This window comes from Liolophura sinensis, chromosome 1, assembly GCF_032854445.1.
Source record: "Liolophura sinensis isolate JHLJ2023 chromosome 1, CUHK_Ljap_v2, whole genome shotgun sequence".
Lineage (NCBI taxonomy): Eukaryota > Metazoa > Mollusca > Polyplacophora > Chitonida > Chitonidae > Liolophura > Liolophura sinensis.
In genome coordinates this window covers 64466339-64483268 of record NC_088295.1, presented here as the reverse complement: position 1 = coordinate 64483268, position 16930 = coordinate 64466339, and the positions used below count along the sequence as shown (strand labels likewise).

The 16930-nt window shown below is 37.5% G+C and overlaps 1 protein-coding gene across 4 annotated transcripts in view; it reads left to right on the top strand.

Moving 5' to 3' along the window:
* Window positions 1–16930, top strand: part of LOC135481870 (CUB domain-containing protein 2-like) — a 179022-nt gene that overhangs the window by 96308 nt on the left and 65784 nt on the right. For 3 of the 4 annotated variants that reach the window (XM_064761619.1, XM_064761620.1, XM_064761621.1), the window contains one exon: window positions 15466–15538. In XM_064761619.1, the coding sequence (XP_064617689.1) occupies window positions 15466–15538 (73 nt within the window). Of the gene's footprint in view, window positions 1–15276; window positions 15330–15465; window positions 15539–16930 lie in introns of those variants that run through there. The other variant, XM_064761622.1, reaches the window with a different exon arrangement.

Below are 16930 nucleotides of genomic sequence, written 5' to 3'. Positions count from 1 at the left end.
GAAGGACTTTTCAGATTATCCTCCATCTATAAACGTTACTGTCGTATTATGGAAAAGTCTTGATTATGCCTGTCTGAACAAAATTCAAATGCTGAATTAAATAAATGGAAATGTAGTCATGCTGAGATGCATTTTGATATCCAAGGGAAGAATTTCATTAACTATATAAAGTACATGGACATGTGCTGTATTTCACCTAAACTTTGGTACATAAAAATGCGCTTTCAGATGCACATAAAATCCTTAAAATGATTTCTGATGTTAAGGTCTTAGTTCTTCTGATGAGGTGTTAATCAAACTTCACAAAAAACTCTAAAGCCACCCTGTAAGGTGAACAAATCCGCCAGAATCAAGCAAAATGTATCACTTAAAAATGTCAATACAGGTGAAATACAATATATACTTGTATATATTTCCTAATTTGTCCCAAAAAATGTTTCTAAATTACACATTATTGCATAAGTATTGCTTACACTGCAGAACCTGAATGTTTCTTGGGTCAAATAACCTTGGTATTCTACATGGACACTAGGGTCCATACAACTTTCTCGGAAAGCGTGTTTCAAAAATGTTAGACGCCTGTTTTCAGGTCTGTAATTAGCCCTTTAGGAGTTAATGTAAACATGATTTAAGTAACAGTAACTGAAGTATCGTATTATGATAGTGCATAATAACATCATTTTATTGAAAGAATCAGATCTCCTGGTAACAAGTTTTTGTGTAAAAGAAAAGCTGAATCGTTTACAGTTAACTTTTCTTTTGGGTTCCCTCTGCTTTGTGAGTCGAGTGATCTTTGGAGATCTTGTGAGTTATCTTGACATGGACTGCCCATGTGGTGAAGTGTAGGTGACAAGGCCCAGTAGTTGGCTCGTCTCCTTGCCTTGATGCTGTCATATCGGCCAACTCTCGGGATGCCAGCGAACAGTCTGTTTATGTCATATTTACATATTCCACATTGGACGTGTCTTCTGAACAGGATGTGGCGTCTTCCCTATCCCTTATCTGTCCAATATACTTGATTATTGAAGCCTACATAAGCCATTAAGAAGCCCCACAGTCAACAATGAATATTGCATGGATTAGGAAAGTTTTGACAAGTCTGATTCACTGCTCGCCGCCTTTCCCAATTTCGGCCTCACTTGACCAGTTTATTGAAATGGCACTTTAATCAGACCTTCTGCTGGCATTGGATTTAATACCGCTCAAGAAAGAAGCCTGCTGTTACATTGGTTATAGTGGGTGTCAATCACTGTCTCACTGGTAACACTGGTATATAGACATATGCTCAGCACTTGTATTGAACAGTTCCGCCGCAGTCATTCGGCTGTGCCTCAGACTGAGGACCATGGCCAAAAACTTCACTGATAGCGTCGTATTGATGATTGTCTGTTAAGCCGGCAGAATGGGACTCCAGTGACTATATGTTGAGCGAAACACACTATGTATAGTATCATGACTATCAGACTCTGTATAGTGCCCCAGCGAACTTCACCTGCAGTGTCATTATTAGCTTCTGGGTGTTTTAGTGGCTGTGTGAGTGTCCGTGGACATCAAGACTGAGGTATTAGTGCACATAAATGTTGGTGTATCCTTAAGGCAGTCCTGAATGTCTACTGACAAAGTTCTGACAAAAGGAAAGCCAATAATTAAACTCCAATCAAAAATAATGAAACTCATGATCTTTGCATTTTTTCTTTCACCATTGGCGTCTGAAGTTTTCTTCTTGAAAATGGCACATGCATATACCTTAATATGTAATATCACAATGAAAACTTATTGAATTTATAAAGAAACCTTGTATAAATCCTTGAATCAAGTTGGTGTAAAAATTCTGGAATATCATAATGACTGTATTATTCTGTTTTTGTCTGTATTTGGAGTTACATTCCTACACTTATGTGCTAGTGCTATTACACTTCAGTACAATTTGGATGTTTTTGATCATTGACATGTAGCTGTTCCTGGATTTCTTTTCAAATGGAAGTTGGCGCCATTCACGTTCTATCCCAAAATAAATGTCTAGCTATAGATTGATGTCTGCATCTGCACAGTTGATAAGTAATATGTTTTTGTAACACAGTTTTGAGCACTCAAGTTTTTATCCATGCCCTTGGCATCGGCCATGCCTCCCACCTTGTCTCACTCTGTATAGGATTTCACTTGTTAAGATTATTGCAAATTTATCCCCATGCATCTAATTTCTCCTCAGAACAATGGTGTAAAAAGATATTGTTGATGTAGGTATGAACCCAGAAGCCAGAGATAATTTGATTGCGAACCTGTACTTGGCCTGCCTCTACCTTGTGTTAATCCCATCTGGCTGATCCTCAGATGGGTTTCAGCGAAAAAGTGTCGCAGGGAAAACGTTTTCTTGCCCAATGAAATTTACGTGGAAATAAGCTTCTTCAGTGAAAACGAAGCGAAGTGCATATTTAGAGAGCTGATTTAGAAACTGCAATGATCTGAATTTAATGTTCTTCGTCAGCGAGAATTGGTGTCTTGGCTGACAGTTCAATGGGGGCAGTTTCGTGCTTTCCGATAACAAATCAATAGTAGTGTCTGGCAGCAGAGGAAAATTGACACCCATGAAGATTTGTGGGGAAGGGTGAGCCCTTCACTTGTAGCACCTCTGCAAAAGTACACTCCGCCGACATCGCTTCTGGAATTCTGCCCTGCCATGGACTGGTGCACATTTTTCTGTGAACAAAGTGTCAAATTGGCTCTCAAAGATTATAAAAGATGTCTCACACAATGGTTAAAAAAAGAAGAACAAAATTGTCACTTAGCAGTGTCAAAGACATCTCAGATGCAGAGAATATATCTGGATGTTTTCTGGCATGAAAATTATGACATCTGACATTTTGAATTATTGTCTCCTTTTTAATCTTGTTTTACCAGCATATGGTGAAGCTCATGAATGGCATATGATTTAACTGTATAAATATGTTGTTTACATATCAAGTGACATGCCACAAACTGGTGCTGGCCTAAGGTTGATCATTATATGGGACTAGCTTGCAGGTGCATAGAGGAGCTTCATTTTAAGTGATAAAGTATATTTGATTTAGTGACAGTTGCTTTAGGGGTGTTGACCTTAACAGGGATTGTTTATGATTGACATATCCTCTTATATAGGGCACATACTTGATGATCTCCTGTATCTGCTGGTTACTGTATCCTGAAGGGAGTCATCCAAGCCTTTACATGATTGTAATATTGAGACATGACAGTTGGCGTTCCAGAGCGGGTCTTCTTGGCATTTTATTTAAAAAACGTATTGTCGACTTTGAAATACATCGGTAATTAGATTAATTCTCTATTTCTTTATTTATATATGATTTTTTGTTTAATGCCATATCCAAGAATTTTTTTAGCGAGTATATAATAGCGGTAAGTTCTGTGAGTTAAAGAAACAAGACTGACAGACTTTACTGCATGTGACATAAAGTTACAAAATGATATGCACTCAGTGTTGGTGGGGAAACAAGTGATCTTTAATAAAGGTTAGACTGGGAAAACGGACGCACGATCATCGTCACCTGCCTGTATATTAGGTGTGATTGTCCTACAAAGTGTAGAGCACCAAAGCTTTGTAGCAATGACTTAAGAGCCTCCCATCAATGCGATCCCGTTGAGAGTTCAAGTCCAGCATATGCTGACTGCCTCTCTGGCTGTATGTGGGAAGGTCTGTCAGTAACCTGCGGATGGTCATGGGTTTCCCCAGTTTCCTCCCACCTAATGCTAGCTGTTATATAAGTAAAATAATCTTGTGTGGTATAAATCACTTCATACATTTGATATGAGCCAGGTATGAGCCGACTACATTGATGGACAACGAGGGAATCCTGGCAGCATGGCTGCATCATTTCTTGTACACTGCATATATGTATATATATATGTGCATGTGTATATCGGTTAGTGAAACAGAATTATGTATGCATGGAAGTAAGGAAGGCCTCACTGGCCTTAGAGTCTTACGGCAAGACCCCTCACATTTGATTAATGGGGTTGTGTGTTTGACTGTATTACCGATTGGCTAGGTTCCAGCTTTAGGTCAAGGGGTTTGCCAGGTAGGTGTACATGTAAGACAACATGTGTTCACTTCCACTCAGCTCTGGCTGCTTTCCAGCACTAATAAACCTGAGTGCCATTGTAAGAGTGAAACTTATTTAGAATGACATAAAACTGCAGTCAGATAAATAAATATATGTATACAAACAAATGGATTTTCAAGAAACCTATCCACCTCTGTGTTATTGGCTTCACTTACTGTATAAACACCTTTAGCATTTGTGTACCTCATTGAAGTTGGCAATTTTGCCTGAACTACTTTGTGGTTGGATGAAACAAAGTAATTAGTTATAAGTTAATTTGCTCACACTTGAGCATGTACAGGTAAGAAAGGATCCAGCAAGGGTTCTTCATGATTAATTAACAGGTGATGTGTAAGAAACTGTTGATGTGTCAATCTATAAATCAAACAGCACTGGCAGTATACACGTTACTTTGTATCAATGTTTAATGAGGTACATGTAATTGAATTTGGCATTATATTACAGCAGGATTATAGCAATATACAGGAGAATGTCCTTTTTCATTTTGAGATCAGCATTTCATGGTTCTGATGCTTGAGTTTATTTTTGTATTTATTTAATTATTGTCCGGGTTACACTAATTTGAATTGTTGTTTGACAGGCAGAATTAACCTTTTTCCGATGTCAGATTATAGAAATAAAACAGAAAAACATCTCATTTATGTGAAATGTGGGCTATCCAGCAATTTTTCCTATTGGACATGTTTAGATGATCGCAAAATGTCAAGATCAGACACGATAAAAAGGTGGATTTTCAGTTTATTTTTTAAATAAATTTTCAGATTTTTTTTAATGTTGGCCTGCCAGTAAAACAACTTAATAGAATTGATATCATCTTGACATGACTCCCAATGACGTACATATACATGTATGTGTATATGTGTGCAGGAAACCAAGGCATCAAGGATGAACCACTAGCCACTGGCAAGCCTTCCCATGTTAGACATACAAACTTGTGATGAATGTACGTGTACCTGTGCATGGAGTTGTACATCAGACTTAACATTTTTTCAATCATGTGCCGATCAGGAGTCATTAGATGTTTGTACATTTATTGTATCCTCTTGTGGTAGGGTGAGTCCATGCCAATAAAGTATCATGACAAAGACACAAGACATGACAACCCATCCAATCACAAATCACATTACACTGACAATGACAACCAGTCTTGTTTCTTGCTCTAACCTCTCAGTACTAAGTGCCAAGCGAGAAACCAACAAGTACCATTTTTAAAGTCTTCTGTATCATCCGACCTGGGTTTGATCTCAGGTCTCCTGACTTTGAATCAGGAGCAATGAAAGCAGAGAAATTAAATCTACAAATTTGATGTCCTAGGCTGGTATTGAACCTTATGTGCCTCATGGATGAAATAGCTCAACGTACCACCAGGTTCCTCCTCTTTTACTACTTGTAGGTAAAGAGCGTCAGCATCTGGTTTCCCTCTATCTTGTTCCTCCTTCCCTACCAATTTGTTTGTGTAGGGTCATAATTGATTTATGAGCAAGGGCTGTTTTATGGGACAGTGAAGCCTAAATAAACCAACCAATGTATATTCACTGAGTTCTATAGCATCCACATGTTGATACACCCTGCAAAGTCCAGAAGTTGCCACTGTAAAACTGACTAAAGCATCCAGATGATAGAGGAACATAGCTGGTTTAGTTGTGAATCCACTTGAAGCTGCAGCAAAACTAGTCATCAGACTGTTGATTACTTTTGCAGCCTCTCCCAGCCCGATGGAGGTTTAAACTTATCAGGTATACTGATCACCTTTTTATGCATGTTTCGGTTGTCAGTCAAGTAAACCAAGGTCAGATGTGCACGGGGTATCTATTATGATATCAAGGATGTGAAATATGAGAAAACAGATACAGAATCACATCTTTAAATAAAACTGGAATGGTTATGTTTTATGCCTGGTAAAAGGAGTTAGTAGCCATCCAGTAATGTATAGTTAGGTTGTTCATAAATAATGAAGTGACACATGATATCTACATTATATACCTGTATGTGTACCTGTTCAAGTCCAGCTCATGCTGGCTTCGTCTCCAGCTGTATGTGGGAGGGTATTTCAGCAACCTGCGGATGGTCGTGGGTTTTCCCTGGGCTTTGCCTGGTTTCCTCCCACCATAATGCGGCCCTCTGTCGTATAAGTGAAATATTCTTGAGTACGGCGTAAAACACCAATCAAATAATAAATAAATAAATCAAACAAAGGTTGTTTATTTTGACATTTACTTTCCATCGGCAAAAGTAAGGTGTGCACATGTACTATGAAGATTAAGGATGTGAAATATAAGAAAAGATACAGAAACACAGCAGTTGATATGGCCCATGAAATTTGTGGGCAGTTAAAACTGAAGCCCAAACTGTAGTTGCAGGAGATGCGCATTATAGCTGTATAGTTGCACAAAGTTTTACCTGAGACTGCCAATGTATAGTATAGTAGTGGTTTCTCCATCCAAAATTACCTGGTAACCATTGTGTAATTGAACTATCACTGCATGAATAAAGTGCCTGAGTAATTCACTATTTATCCAGGTATGGGTATTTTGTGTGTTATTGAAATGGTACATGTACAATAATGGTACCTGTGCTTACTATAGGTTTTCAGTATTGCCATCACAAAAATTGTTCAAATATTTTAACTTTATTGATACAAGGAACATGTTTAAAGCTATTCTTCAGAGATCATAAAATTGTATGTATTTGAAATTATGAGGTACGTGTCAGTCAACCCTGCCAGAAAAGTTTCATCTCAAAATTCATAAAATTTCCAACTTCATTCAGAGAAACTGTATCGTGTATCAAATCTGCAGGGTTCCTACTGATACTTAAAATCTATACAAGTTCTTCAATTTGTTAAAGGAATTTTCGAAGTTTTGAATGTGCTTGAAAATAGTAGATTTTGGGAAAAACCCTTAGTACATAGTTTTATTTTGTGATATTGTGTGTTAAATCAACTAATATATCAACCACTAAAGTACAATCAGGTATAAACACCTGTTGACCTAAAGGTCATTGAGAGGTGGAAGTTATCCTACAAGGCTATAGTTTTATATGGCCATAATAGTACATTAAATGTTGATATTATTGAAGAAAGTTGCACCTTTTGTCCCTGTATCTTCTGATAGGAGAAAAGTTGCCTTGTCTATGGGTACAGTTAATTCTGATATTGGGGAGACTCCTAGGGGACTTCTTCTATGGGCAGAGGAGAACTTCATTAGCATTGATGAAGTTGGTGAGATGTATATAAATAGAGGGAGGAGATGATTTTAGGCATATTGCCCCCAAAAATATAACTTAGTACAAGTGAAATGTCATGTAATACAGCTTTTGCACGCTATGATAGACTGCTGGGTGTTCTGGATACAGAGAGGCTTCTCCTATAGGCCACACAAGTTGCATTATTGATTAGCAGTAGGGCATACCACAAGGTTACCCGGAAAGAAGAAATTCTTTGGCCTTGTACATGCATATTGCTGATGAAAACAGGACAGATGTCCTAAAACTAGATTCCATTATGCAATCAGCGCAATCAAAGCTCAAGCTGTTTTGCTGGCCTAAGACACCTTTGATCCACCTTCTGCCCCTTACACTGGCAGTACTCGTCCATGCAAGGAAGATTGAGAAAAAGAGGGGAAAAAAAGCCCTTGTTCCTCCCTGTTAACTCCGGATTGAACAGAAACTTGTTTATCACCAGTGATTCGCCTGTCAGATTGCCCAACAAGGAAAGTGAGCTTTGAATAGCAAGAAGATAGCATGGGATATAGGCCAGTGTTACTGTATTGATAGCACACTTGGGGAACCCATTCTTCTTGTCTGGAATAAGTCACTAACAGATACTGAACCTTGAGAGCTACACGTTTTCAGAGTTTCATGACATTAATAAACCTGCTAATTTTTTTTCTGTCTTTTTTGTTTAACATCAAAGTATTTTTTTTTATATATGTTCTTTAAATGGAGAAAGCAGACATAACATAATCCATTGGGCATGAGAAAGACTTTGTTCGGAGCAGGATACAGCTTCTGTAGGAACCACACGTCTTTAGCAAATGCCATTTTGTTGAAGGATGGCGTTTGAAGAAAACTCCTTAAACTGGTATCATCCATTGAATGAAATTCCTCATATTTGTTGATGTAAGAGTTTCCAAAGAGGCATTTCACTTTTGTATGTATGTACACATGTGTATGCAATGTTGGAATCTGAATATTGGAACATCCTTGGATCCAAGGAACTTCTGGAGAGGAACTTTGTTGGGCTCAGAGCAATGTGATTAATGTGTCTGCAGCAAGTGGAAACACCACTGAGGTGTCGCCCTCCCAGGTAATTAATTCTCTAGTTTTATTCAATAGCCGTGGAGTTCTCCAGGAAATGCTTACTCTGCCATTTTCCCTGCTTACATCATGGTGGCGAACGGAACTAAATGGAGATTTATGGGGCCACAAAGCACACAATTATTAATAACGACGGACTGGGATTTAGCAAACACATTTCTTCATTATATTTGACCAAAGTCATTTCCGCCGAGTGATATCTTGTTCCACTCGCAGACAAGGCAGGATATAAAAGAGGGAAACGAAAAATGGCAGAACATCATGAAAATTTTGTCTGGAGATTTCCTTCACAGGCGTGATGAGTTTGATTTCCATAACGTATATATATTTGGACATGATTCCTGAGCTGAAGAGACAAACTCTATTAAAATTCAAATAACTCAGCCTTCATGGTGAAGAATGACTTCTGCATGGTGAAGTTGATCATTAGTGTCCGTGAACAGAAGGGAAATAAGAGAACAGACTAGAGCCTAGCATCTGTAATTGTTAAACCTTACAGGAAGCCTGCCATTGTTAAAGAGCAGTGCTTAAATGTCCTTTAGAATGACATGTTTAGAAGAAAATGGAAGTAATGGGGTTTCTGTGTGAATGAATAAATAACCAAATGATTATTCACTGTTACCAGTATTTGAGAAATGTACTCATCTCGTGGAGTGATCATGTTTCATTGAGGAAAGTCATGGCTGTACAGTTATTAAAGACTTGTCTTTCAGTTTCGCAGTTTTAGTACCAGCCTTGGAAAGAAAATTTTTGATAGGCACCCATTATATTTCCATGGTTTAATTCCATCATGACTAACATGACTGAGGGACGTAGCATTCGCTGCATACTAGATTTATTGTTTTCTGGGTTTTTTTGACTCCCCATATAGCATATACTTTTGAAGCGATAACCGTCAAAACTGTTATTTGCCTGGTTTTATTCCGCTCTTCAAGGTGTAAAAACTAATTTCGAACTTTACGGCTTCTGTTGGAAACTCACACTGCCCTGAATTTTGCATTGTATTCTGCTGGATACTTGTCTAGGAAAACTCATTTCACGTTTTAAAAACTTTGACCTAATCAGACACAGGAATGGATGGGATGTAATTACAGCCCTTGATGCCCGTGGTCTGTCTCGGAAATCTAGGGGGATTTTATGCGAGGCGAACAAGGCGAGAGTAGGTAGTCTCATTAATGTCTGTCTCTCTACATGCAGAGCAATGGACTCCAAAGGTTAGGCTAAATTTGCAACTTTGGATCAGTTCTTGCCCAGTGTGTGCAATTTTCAAATTTGTAATTGAGAAAAAAAAAATGGCCTCTGTACTTTACAGAGGCATTACAGTTAAGATGTGTGCAAAAAAAATATTGGATCATGCAGAGAATATGTTGACCCAGTGTTTTTATGAATAAGGTGACACAGTGCATTGACCTAATTGTCGAAAATGCTCCAAGGCAGGAGTGATAAATGTAAGTATCATTCACAACTTTAATTGACATTCTGTTACTGAAACTTAGAGGTACCAATGGGGAAAGATATGAATTTACAATTTCTTCCACAGCTTTAGACTGCATTCAAGGAAACAGCACACATTTCCATGATTGGTTGTTATATAAAGTATTGAGTCGCACAGAACAAACTTGAAGCAACCTTCCATAAACAACTACCTGTACTTTCTTCCTGCCATCAGGCTTCTTGAAGCTGGTCAATCAGTCGACTCAAGCTTTCTTCATGGTGATCAGAAGTTTGAATCCCTGAACTGTTTCATTAGAGCTGTCATAATTAAGCTGTATGATAAATAGCTTGGGATTTTGATCTTTGGCTGTTAGAGATGTACGGTTCATTGGCATAACACTTAGGGTCATTGTTGAAGGCCCTAAAAGAGCATGACAGCTTGATAACGTAGGCCATGATAAGAAATTAGAATGTTTGAAAGGAGGAGGGGGGCATAGATGGGCCAGACCTCGCAGAGCTAGCTGGTTTTGGGAACAATCATTCTGCCGTGTCTTCGAACCACTCTGATGTGATTTATTAATAATGCAAGAGAGCATAGGTAGATAACCATATTTCTTCTCTCCAGCAGGCACCTCTGGGAGTTTCTGGGACTCTTAAGACCCTTTATCAACCATTCTGTATTATTTCTTAATACGCCTGAGGGTCACTGAATGTGTTATCTTCCTTCCGACAGACAATCTATGCCCTCGTGAGCAGTGGAGACATCCAAATCTTTACAGACACCAACCTCCTGTCCAAATTGTGACATTGGCCAATAGGGCCTTAAAAGCAATTTCTGTCTTTGACAAATATGTCCATCAAATTTTCATCAGTCTTTCTCATTTAAGGAGGGCCAGACAGACCATCTTTACATAATTATACCCACTTTTGTCTCACCATGCAATCAGGCAAATGTGTGTATTCCTTTATGTATCTATCAGTATCATCACTTTATCAAACCATCGTTTTTGCTAAATAAGACTTTACCGCATCATGGGTAGATGTACATTTGTTACCTTTATCTGAAAGATTGACTCACATATTTCCTACTTTCCTCTGTCAAGAGCAAGCTGCCATGAGCATCTAATCTTGTGATGCTGACTGAGAATTACATATCATCTGAAGTGAGATACGGTTGCCCTGCCATCACAATATATTGGAGGTAGAGCTAATGTAATTACGGATTGTCCCAAACATGCTGGAACGGAAGTCAAAAGGCGTGATTGAGGCAGGCATAATTCCTTGAGCTGTCACGTTCAGAGAAATATTCACTCCGTCGCGTATCAATGGAGTTAATTGGCTTTCGAAGACGTGTTGGATTTACAGGACAAAGGCCATGATAACGGGTGGATAAATATGTTGACACTGTGCCCAAAAGGCCGAGCCTAAGGTATTGGAGTGAAGAAAGGTATCTCCCTGTAAAACAAATGTAACCAAACAGAATTGTACAGGTTGTATGTGTACCCAAGTGTTTTCAGTTCTGATTTGCATATTTCAATTGAGGCATGATTTATTATTACCTGTTAAGATTTTTAGACACAGTTTATAATGATTGCTTTATTTTTTTTTTTTTTTTTTCATCTACATTTCCATTTCATTATCACATTGGAATGTTAAGTGACATAATATTTTGTTTCAAAAGAAAAAAAGGAATATACTGTATTTTGTCTTTTAACTTTTTCTGCCTCTGTGCCAGATATACTGCATACATAGCAAAAATTCTTAATTGACTATCACATGGGTATTGGTACACAGGGCACATTTGTGTTGTGTACATAAAATGTAATTATATGCTTCAGTTGCATCAAAGCACAAACAGAAAGTTATAGCTGTAAAAAATGCTGTTTGGATCTGGAGACAAATGTTTTTTGTGCATGTGTTGTTGAAGAAAACCTTGCATGTTTGAATAAACATTATACAGCTGAATATGGAAGAAATTTGCTTTTCATGACACAAGTGTCCTGTGCCACACATGGTCTTGAGACCATGCAGGCGTTAGTCATGTACATTTTGTATATGTTGGAAATCACATGATTGGCCATTGTTTATTTATGAAGCATTTTTTTTGCTGTGTTTGACGAGGTAGGATTATTTTGCTAGAAGTTGCAGATGTTGGTGTGTATATTGGATTCTTGTTTTTAACATTTCTACGTGCAAACGTTCACAGGACTACACATAAGTATGATTCACATGTACTGTAAGGAGAGTTGACACTGGCATTTGCACTGATCTACCATATTTTTGCACCATGTATACATGTGCGAGACACGAACGCCATACATGAGTTCTTTGCTTTGTAAGTCTATTTTTATGTGACAGTCAAGATGCCATTTTTTATGTGGCAAACTGGATGCCATTTTTGTAGGGCTCAATACATAAATTTTCCATCAGATGATGAGATCTAATTAAGGCAGGCCATGTATCGCAGCATTTATGGGGAAATGACACTAAATCATAGAAAACTTTACAAACAAATAATAATAGATCGTTTTATATAAAATTGGTCATACACGTACCCATAGCATTTTTGGGATCCTGAGTGGTCAGGCAGTTTCTGATCATCACGAGGAATCCACCACCTACATGTAGGTCAAACTGACCTAATTATCTTTGAATCTTGAACCTAATTCATGATTAAACCCAGCTCACTTACTTATATCTGGCTTTTGCTTCAATTTGTCGTATTTAAATCCAGCTCATGCTATACACCAGCCCCTTTCTCATGGATCATACATTAAAGCAGATGTCAAAATGCAGCCTATCTTTGAATGTAGCTTTATATGCAGTAATGTAGTTTGAAGTAAAGTGTTATTGGCTGGTCTGCAGCATATTTTAGGCAAGTTTGTTGGAGGTTTTTTTTTCCCTAAAGCCTTAATTCTGTTTGTTTATTATGAAGTGTGGTACATACAACATAATACCCCTTAATTTTGTAAATGATCTAATATTTTGTCCTTGACTAAGGTCCACCTTTTGAGGTGTGCAGAGAGTTCTATTGATGTTAGAAAGATGTTTTGATATAATATCCTAATGAAAAGAAGTAAGTTTACTGCCAAAATTTTATGACATTTACTTTGCCTCTAAAAATGCACTTTCTGACTCAAAATTTGTGGTCAGTTAGTAGATCATTATCCACTATAATGTACATGTGCATGAAGGCTGTGAGAGACAGTTGTATGATGTTTAAGCTAAAACACAATGTACATGCAGATGTAATATTTACTGATTTTGAAGTGTACCTATCTAACGTGGCAATTTAGTGCTCATCTTGACTTCATTTAGATATCTATAAAAGGACAACAGTTCACGGCTTCAGCTATAATTATGATTTAGGCAAATAAAGTTTAGTAAGACTCAGTGTCTTTTAGTGCTTGGATGCCTCCTGTCCCTTTCTCTCTGCCACCCTCGAAGTAGAAAACTGTAGTATATGATGCCCGTATGAAAAGTAGATAAACCAAACAGATGGTGGTAGCATATGTGTGGTGCTGTAAGAAGAACTTGGCCTCTCAAACACCGCTGTAGAAAATGAACCTCTTAACCTCTTCATTCCTTGAGAAGATGTTACCAAGAAAACCTAATATTCTTGGAAGGCAAAAAAAAAAGGCTTTGAGCTCTGGAGGCTATGGTGAAAGAAAAACGTTGAAACTATAGTCAGATAGCCATTTGGCCAGTCAAAACAACATCTTGTGGCTGCTGGGTGTGAGAAGTGAGTAACGCCACACTCTGTGTTTTGGTGCGCAGATGGTATTTTATTGGAAGGGTAATCTATGTGATCAATGGGTATAAGGCCACCTGGTATAACAGTTATATAGTTTCCAAACATCTACCTTAAACCTCTGAACAATCCCTACATAAAGGAAATTTAATTAAATTAAATTTAATTAAATAATTTAAATTGGAGGACAAGTATTGGCTATGAAATTCAGATTCTTTTAAATTTAATTTGAGTTGATCTACTGTCTTTTATCTCCTGATCTGAATGAAAGCATGAGTAAATAGCTTAATTTACTTATTTCTGTTTAATTTAGTTCAGTTTAATTGTATTGGATAAATTTTTGTCAAAAATTCCACATAAAATTTTGACATATTATAATCCACAGGTTAATTATACGGACAGATTTTAACTTAAACTTATAAAATATCTCCTATAAAGTTTCTTGCTTACTTTATATAATTCCTAATAATAATGTCTTTTTCTACTGACATTCTGAAGCCTGCGTCAAGTTTAATTTTTTATTTCTATGCTTATTAAGACCTGCAAGAATGGCTATATTTTTCACTTGCCTAGAAATCCATTATTCCATGTGGAACCTTCATATACTCTTAATATGTAGTGATGTAATGAAATTTGGTAATCAGTGTTTATTTTGTAAGAGCAAACTTAAATGGTTCATTGTTATTCAGTTGAATTAATGCTTACATGGTTTGACCCCTTACATTTATTGGTACATTTAGCTTTACTCCAATAAGAAAAAAATGTAATATAAGGAAACCACTCAAAGTGAAAGGGATGATTGCTTGGAACTGGAGAGATGGGGGAGAAAATTTCTATTTTTCCTCATTTTCTTCTGCTTTTTTTTTTTTTGTTATGTTTTTTGGCCTGTCTTTGTGAACTGTTATGGTCGTACACAATCTTTTTGCATCTGAGCTTTGTTAATGTTGATAAATATGTTGAAGAAAATACAAGAGAGTTCAGATGTTTCCTGTCCTTTCTGTATGACATGGCTACCATTTACTCTTCCCACGTAATAGAATTGACTGAGCAAGAAGCACAAGAGAAAAAGTCAAGAGTTGTCTGAACTGGGGTTAACCACTACAATTGATAGTTTAAGCCCTATACCTTTTAGCTATTTAGCCTGGCAGGGCTGGCAGATAGAGAGCCACATGTGGACTAAAGGTTGGCGCTGTTGCCGTGGTTACATAATGTGGAACCCTGCACCAACTGCGCCCCAGTGCAGTTTTGATAACAGGGGGTCCCATTCATCACTCTAAGGCTGCATGGTTATATCATCATGAATACTGATGCTTATTTGTCTAGCAGACGACTTCGCCGGTCAGATTTTCTCTGAAATTAACTTCCGCTGACAGATACTTAATCAAATCAGTACTCAAAACTTTCTGCATGTAAATCGCAGCATCAGATTGTGGCCCATGTATTGGGCATGACTGTTGCTACCTTTGCAGGCTTTAGTTACATGTGTGGCATTCAGTTGATTCAAACAGTGATACCAGTTTCAAAACAACATATGAATCTTACAAGAGAAAAGCATTCTAAAAGTGCTAAGAATGCTTTAATTGTAGGTCAAACTTTTGTTGATATCATTAGGATTAGATTACCATTTAATTCTGATTGAACGTGTGCCACATGTTAAAACACCACATTGCACAGGGAAAATTGTTTTGTAATGTGAAGCCGATTGTATGCAGGTAAATGCCAAGTGTTGTTCTTAAAATTTCATAGATTGAGGTACATATATATGTGTTTTATACATAGCCTGCTCTTGTTATGTTCAAACACTGTTTACATTGTCACTCAAAACCCTGTTACCCTTATATTTTTCAGATGCAGACATTTCAACAGGGGGTAATATTTTATATATTGTATCTCTCGCATACAGTCAGTGCTGTCAGTCCAGGTAAGATATGTTTTTATCAAACTCTCTAAATTGCTAATTAAAGTCATTTAACCTTCTACGGGTGAAACAAATTCGGATGTATTCAGTAATTTTTTGTTACGTATATTTTCTTCCTACTTGAATATAGACAATGTGTACCTTTGTATTCCCCTTGAACTCGATCAGTACAAGTCAAGATATCACTTCTTACGAAGAGGCAAGTGATAAATCAATCAAGTCAGTAAACAAGTGGTGTAAGCTGTCTGGGTTCGGGAATGATACGACAGGGAGTCTTTTTTTTTCCCCATCCATCAATCGTTCATGAACGCCTGTGCTGTAAGATGTCAGAAAGTCATTTTGTTCGAGTCTTGTTGCTGCAGCACAACTGATGTGATTGAGTCGCAGGTGTCGAGGGATGACATTCAAATAGGTCTGTGTCTGAGGTCTCCAATCTTTATCTCCTCTTTAAATGGTAACAGTTAGTATAGCTGTTTTTCCCATCCACATATTACAATGCTCCACATTGGATCTTGTCTGTTTGTCACTTCTAACACAATTTCTCATCATGAACACCGGCCACCCAAGTTAAAAATGTGATGAATTTGCTTGTACTTGTACTATAGGTTCAGCTGCATGCTTGGTATAGAGGTTAAAGTGAAAAGTGGATTTGATCTGTTCATTACCAGTCCTATAACACAAGGGGTATTTGGTCAGCTCATTGGACATGTACTAGTGAATGTATCTCCTACACCATTACTGTTTCACAGGAAATGTGCATGCAGGATTAACAGTTACCATCAACACTTGGTTAACAAGTATGAGACTAAATTACAATGAGAAAATTAAAGCATTATTTTTCTGTTATAGCACCCATTCCTTTGGTTCCTGTAAGCTTCCATAGTTAGGTTGAGGGACTACAGCTATGAACTACTCAGCAATGAGTGGTTTTGTACTGTAATTATGGGTTTAAAGGTCATGTAGTGCATATGGACAGCTGTACTTTCTCCACCAATGACAATTAAAACCTGATGGTTCTAAGCTCTGTCAAACTTCATTACAAGTGAACGTACATGATATAATCAGTGTTGGCCAATGGGAAGCTTCAAATGTAGTGTCTTCATTGATTTTTTTCATTGACAAAATTTTCAGCGTAGCTGAACCTATTGTTTGTAAGAAATTGAGGATCGAATGGCTCAGAGCAGAGTGATGTAGACAGAAGGCCAGGTTCCTTTTGAATAGGACAAAATTTTTTGCACTCATTCATTGTTCTGTTAAAATTGCTATATGTCAAACACTCCAAATAGGGAGAGAAACTTGAAACTGAAATCGGGGATCGAATAGCTCAAAGCATGATGATGTAGATGGAAGGCCAGATTCCTTTAGAACAGGACAAAATGTAGACGGAAGTCCAGA